The 6,314-nt window shown below is 45.5% G+C and overlaps 1 protein-coding gene across 1 annotated transcript; it reads right to left on the bottom strand.

The window, feature by feature from the left end:
* Positions 1–582: 582 nt before the first annotated feature.
* On the bottom strand, positions 583–6,094 carry CCDC89 (coiled-coil domain containing 89). Its single transcript, XM_085600968.1, has one exon. It carries the CDS (start codon positions 5,107–5,109, stop codon positions 4,111–4,113), a length of 999 nt encoding a protein of 332 aa, XP_085457094.1. The 5' UTR covers positions 5,110–6,094; the 3' UTR covers positions 583–4,110.
* Positions 6,095–6,314: the final 220 nt, after the last annotated feature.

The following is a 6,314-nucleotide window of genomic DNA, read 5'->3' as shown; positions in this document are numbered from 1 at the left end:
GCAGACCTCATATGGCAGGATCACACCAGCCAATACAGAGCTCCATTGATTCCCCTGCCCACCCATACCACATTCAAACCTTGCCAGACAGCCTACAATGCTGTTAACTTTGACAGCCTCCCAAACTTAGTGACCAAGAATAAGACCTCTTGAGGAGCCGCTTGACATGCATGAGAAGCATTAGCAGAAAAGACATAAGAAAATCGCAGGAAAGAGAAGATGACATTCCCCTGTTGTTCTGCTAGGACCTGGAAGCCAACCCAGTACCAAACCACATGGCCCTATACTTTGTTCATTTCTGAAAAGAGATGAAAATACATCTCTTTAAGCAACCTCTTCCCACCCCCTCAATCTTCCACCTACAGCTCTGTATACCCATGCTGCCCAACCTTCCATGGAAACCTCGCTCTAGCGCCCTTGCTGAACACACTGTGAAACTCTGCCTTGACCGTGTGTCCTCATTCCCCCTCACCTTCTTTCTGCACAACCCCGGGGAAAACACCCTCATGTACAGAGCTATGTTACTTTACAGTTAGGTTTATTCTATAAAATTACCAGGCACACACACACCTGTGTCTTTAAAATGATTACAATTTTTATTCATGACAAGGCACGAAAAACGGTATTTTAAACGCTTTTATAGGCATCAACATGCTTATAGTAGTGACTAATAAAAGAAGCACAAAAACTGCGACTAAAACTAGAAAACGTAGAAGAGTATTACTTTTAGAAGGTTAGTTCGTAGAGTTCTGGAGTTATTTCATCTCATGCTTGAGTACCAATTCTAATTTTTGCTATGTTCTTTGTATAATGGTACTTGTAGCATTAGCCGGTCCCATTGTAAAGTTTAAGTCCCAAAAACACAAAGAGCAAAAACAGGACTAGATATCTTCGAGTTAGTCTGATTGTTCAAATCACAAAGCTTCCAAGCCTGTTCAGAGGGCTCAAATGTAGCCACAGTGAGTTACCAATGGCTAACCATAACTTACACTCTTGCCTTTTTGTCATAACGGATGAAACCTGCCAACTCGCTCTAACCTCTCTTTCACATTGGCCGAGTACTATTCTCAAGGGTGAAGTTGCGTAAATACTTGGCGAGGGCTTGTCTTGGAGGAGTTTACCGACATTTTGCAGAGCCAGAAAGTTTAACAAAGCACAAAGTCTTCTTTCAAATTGACTTTCTCTTTATAATGGGACAAAAAGCAAAAAAGCCATTCCTTAATTACATAGCTGTCAAATGGCCACCTGTCATTTGTAAAACCTTCTTCCAGGCTTGGCTTTTATCCAAGAACACTTTGAACACCTTGAAGACGTTTGGCTTTTCACACTGGATGAAGGTGTCTAAATGTCCCAGCATGCAATTTTTTGTTGGCTAAAAACACCAGTCGAGACTGGTTGTAGGTCTTACTCATGCCATGGGGCCAGTGCACGCAGTCTCAGCTATCATTTGGCCGATGCCATGAAAGTAACTTTCAGTCAGTTGTGTTTTTTCCACCAATGTCACTGCACATGCTGAGACTTGTATCCCAATATCTGCGAAAAGCAAAGCTACAAATCAAATCATGCTACGGTTGTTAGCGTAATAAAGAAATTACTTTCTGTCACTACCATGACATGGAGCTAGTAGAAGACTTTGTAAAATGGCGGCCATGAAGACTACAGTTCACAGATTCATCTGAATCAACCTTCTGCTTTTAGGGAATCTACAGTTTCACAGTAAACGACTGAACTGGAAGTGAATTAATAACCCGGAAAGCCTCGCAGGTGCTGCACCAGTTACTAAATGACAACACTACACGGCAATGGTATGTCTGAGGAAAGATATGTTACTGAGGTCTACGGTGACAAAAATTGGTGAGAGCTGACTTATTTGTTTCATAATAAAATCCGGTGAGAACCCAGAAAACCATTGCCTCTGATAAGTCCCATGTCACGGTATGTAATTTCTGTTAATGTCATCAATGATCCTCTAAGATAGCTCAGTAGAATAATGCATCCACTGCAAAGATCTGTGAGTAACCTAAAGGTCACAGTGTAGAATCCCAGTGTACGTGCTCTGCCCTTCATCTTCTGAGGTTGATAATCTGAATATCATTGACTTGATTAATAATTAACCCGTTACCAGTGCCTGAAATACAGAGTACTGGTATGGTGCGCTAGTTAGGTGCAGTTATTAAATAGTGTCATGTCTTTTCTGGTTAGGTCAATCTTGTACTAATTATTGGTTTAGAAGTTTAAAAAAAATCTTTTTTTGGTTCCAGAATATTGTCTAGTACGAAGTGGTTGAAAATGCCCCATATCCTAGGCACCCCATGACACATACCACTAAAAGGTTGCGCACAGGAAAGGAATCTTCCATTCTAGGCAGAAGGGCATACGTGAAGTGCGATTGGCTAAAGAATCAATCAGGACACCCTAAGGGAACTGGAAGATTTTCAAAGTCAGGAGGTTATGCAGAGCCGAATGGCTGAAGTAGAGTCAGTCACATAACAAGCAAGGTCTCTGGGGCTATCATAATGAGCACCGGACACCATAGCTGCCACTTGTCTTTTTGTTAGACACCATGCGCCAGGCCTGGATTTTCATCCAGTTTATTAAGTGTTCCAGTGGTAACTTTGCTCTGTGGCTGGGAGTGACACTATATTGGGTTCTGGGGTTCGGGATGCCGAATTATCCGGCCTGGAATGCCTGTTTTTGTGTTCATAACTGGGAATATTGCTCTCTGTTGAGTTGTGTGGCTGGGACTGCCAGTGTGCCTTCGTTCTGAGATAGGGGCACACGTGTATGTTGGGTTCTCTAAGTGGGAATGCTCGTGTGTGTTCTAGGAATGCCATTGTGTTGGGGGGTCTGTATCTGTTTGCTTCTAGAAGCTTTGCTTGTAACCGGCAGCAATCTTGCAGATCTGAGAGGGCGCATGTTCTGGATAATGTATCTCTGAATGCGGGTTGGTCTCTATCGCTTAGGATGAGGGTGGGTTGGATTCTATAACTAAGGATGCATTTCATGTATGGAATTGTCCCTCTGTGTGGCGACCTGGTGCCTGTGGTCTTAAAGCATGCATTTGCATCACTCGCGCTACGCTATATCACGTTTTTCTCGTTAATTCTGTTAAACATTCACATCGGGTGCACCACAATCCGTGGTAATGTTATATCACTCTAATACCATGATTATTTGCCTTTCCGGTGCGTGTTCACATCATCTTACCAGAGCACTCGGTTAGACTTTCTACATTTCTAGCCTTTTTCACATTTAACACTGGATAATCGGATCATCAAAGCAGGCTTTGTGAGCACGGTCTCTTTTCCTTCGAGCACTTTCATATAGTAGAACATGGCTTTTAGACCGCAGGCACCAGGTCACCTGATTTCGTCTTTTCTTGTTTCTTTAGGACTTCATCCCCTGACGAAGGGCACCACATCTGCCCGAAATGCATTGGGGCTTGCATCTAGAGGTTTAAAACATTATGACCAACCATAAATGGATTTGTTGAAACAAGGTGAGGATCTCATGAAGACAATGAGTATAAATCATCACATAATGAATTAAAGAAGTTTTTGATTTGAACGTTTGGAACATTTCTGATTATTTTAAGAATTTGATGTACTTTGAACTTCTGGCAGTGCGCACAGAGGGACACTTCCCGATGGGGAGGTGCAACTAAAGTGATTTTGTCACGCCTTGGTTTAGAGGACGATACCTCTACGCACGGCCACAAAACGATATTAAATCAATCAATACAGATAAAATAGTCTATCACGGAGTGCGTGATTCAATAATTCTATGTATGGAATTGTGCCTGGTGCAGTGAAGTAGAGACATTTGTCATTTTAATCTAACCTTATCAACACCTGAAACTTCATTCCCAGCTGTCACTACGGATAAAGTTGGTTCACAGTTTCGCATGCCTAATGTCACATAACAGAAAAAAATGGAAACAGTGTCACCTAAATTCAGTGCAATATGTGTGTCATCCATGCAGCCTCTTCTAATGAGATTCCACTTTTTGTGCTTCACTCATTAATGTGTCACATTCTGCGCTTCACCTGCTTACAACTCATTCATACATCACTTCCTTTGCTGTATTATTCTGCTTCTGCCTCCTAAGCTTCACCCAATGAGATGTCGGAGCTTGGCGTTCAGCTCCCGCTCTTTGGCCAGCAGGTCAGCACTATGTCTTTTGAATGCCTCAAACTCTCTCTGAAGGCTCTGCTGATGCTCTTCAGATACCTCCAGCTGTCTTCTCAGCATCTGCACTTTCAGATTGACGTCCAACTCCGCCAACCCTCGATTGTAGCGTTCTTCGGCATTACGTCGGCCCTGCTCTGCTGCCTGAAGTTGCTCTTCCAGCTGTGCTAGCTCTCGCTGTTTGTCTTGGATTATTTTGCCCCTCTGCATGGAAAGCTGGAGCAGCTCTTGTTTCTCAGCGTTCAAGGCCTCCAGTTGGCCTTCTGCTGCTCTGAACGCTTTCTCCACACTCCCCAGCTTTGTCTTAGCCTGCTGGCTTTCCTGTAGCGCTTGCTGCAATTCGCCGTTCACGGCTTGCAGTTCCAGAGAGTGAGAGAGCTCTTTCTGCCTCTGTTTTTCTAGAAGCTCTTCTTCTCGGGTCTGCAGGGCGGCCATTTTGTCTGAAAACTCCAGCTTAGATGAAGACTGCTCCTTGACCAAGCGGTCTATTTCTTTTGCCAACCCTTGTATCTTCTCATCCTTTTCTTTTAGAGCATCATTAAAGAGGGCCTCGTTCTCCTGTCGCAACTTTGCATTTTCCATACGCAGCTCCTCATTTTGGGACTTGTACTCATCTTTGAACCGGATCATCTGCTGGTGATTAGAGGCCAGATCTGTAAAGCGGCGCTCAAGTAGCTCCACCCTGCGGCCTTCCCGCTTTAGCTGCCCAGCAGCATCCTCCTGTGCAGCCTCTAGCTCTGTGTTGATGGTCTCTAGTGCCTGGCAGCGCAGTAGCGTCTCATCAGCCCTCCGTTTCAAGGCGCATATGAGCTGCGACTGCTCATCAATGCGAGATCGAAGCATTGCATTCTCGGTCTTGCCGTCCAGTGTGAAGCTGTGGAGTTTCTGCATGGTCTCCTTTAGGTCACCCATGTCCCCCATGACTGAAGATTGCTTCTGGGCCTTTACAGTGCTTAAAGGGCAAAAACTTGAAGTGGGGGCACTCACAGCTTCACCGGGCCTGCCTTCCTCTGATGAGTGCCACGGGGATTCTATTAAAGTTACAAAGATATAATTCTTGGGAAATAGATGAAGTGCTGCTATAGTTCTTTTAGGAGAATCACCAACCTGCTGAGAAGGGCCATTATTCTCCTCCAAATATACAACGGACTGGGGAGTATAATCCTTGCACTTGCAAAAATACTTCAATACTGAAGAATACAGGGCGAGTTCTGTCAAAAATATCACCTTAGTGCCGAGTACCAAAAAATACCACAATCTTCATAAGTGCCAATGTTGTGCCACCGAACGTGTCACTCTTCGTCGAAGTCCCATCAATCGCACCACCGTGTCAAAGTGGCAATATTGTCACATCGAAAACACCACAATCTTCAGAATAGCCAAGATCGGTCATCAAAAGAGCCACAGTCCTAAAATGTCCTAAAATTCCCCTATCGATTGATACTGCTGTTCCACCAGAGACAGACAAGCCCGGCTTGGATCTGGGTTTAATGATGATCCACCGAAAAAATATAAAATTCTAGTGCTCCAATCCAGTGACTTCCTCCCCACCTGAAGCTTTGGTTCTGTGATGTCCGTCCGGGAGATGTCAAGAACGTCTGTTGTACTGTTCATTATGGCTGTCAAGGCCCATGAACCCGGATGTGCCACGCTGACGTACTAGGCTAAATGTTTGGGACTGCAAGCTCTGCCGTGCGTGCCCTCGGCCACGAGGAGCCAGACACCCCAGTCTCTGCCGTGCCCTCGCCCCTTTGGCTTCCAGCTGCAAGCCAAGCCGTGCTTAGCTCCCTTGGCTTCCAGCTCTGCCGTGCCCTCGCCCCCTTGGCCTCCAGCTGCAATCTCTGCTGGGTCTCGGCACTGGGCTCAGTGCGATGCTGTGGTTTCCATCGCCGTGTGTACACTTGGTTCTGGTTGCTAGGGGCGGAAGGCCCTGACGCCTTCGGCCACGGCAACGGCGCTTTCCTCTGGTGCCTTCTGATTGGGTGGATTGCTTTTGTTACGGGACACCAATGGCGAGCGGGCTCTTTCTCGAACTCTTCTGCAAACTCGGTCCTTCTTCACCCCGCCCGGATGAGTACAGTGTCAGTCCAGTTGTTCCATATGAATGCAGGCTTGGAAGCTCGTTC

Source organism: Triturus cristatus, chromosome 4_2, assembly GCF_964204655.1.
Source record: "Triturus cristatus chromosome 4_2, aTriCri1.1, whole genome shotgun sequence".
In the NCBI taxonomy this organism is placed as follows: Eukaryota; Metazoa; Chordata; class Amphibia; order Caudata; family Salamandridae; genus Triturus; species Triturus cristatus.
This window is presented reverse-complemented; position numbering and strand designations above follow the sequence as displayed.

Excerpts from the sequence above, each read along its gene's own strand:
- CCDC89 (XM_085600968.1), bottom strand. The coding sequence starts at position 5,109 with ATGGGGGACATGGGTGACCTAAAGGAGACCATGCAGAAACTCCACAGC.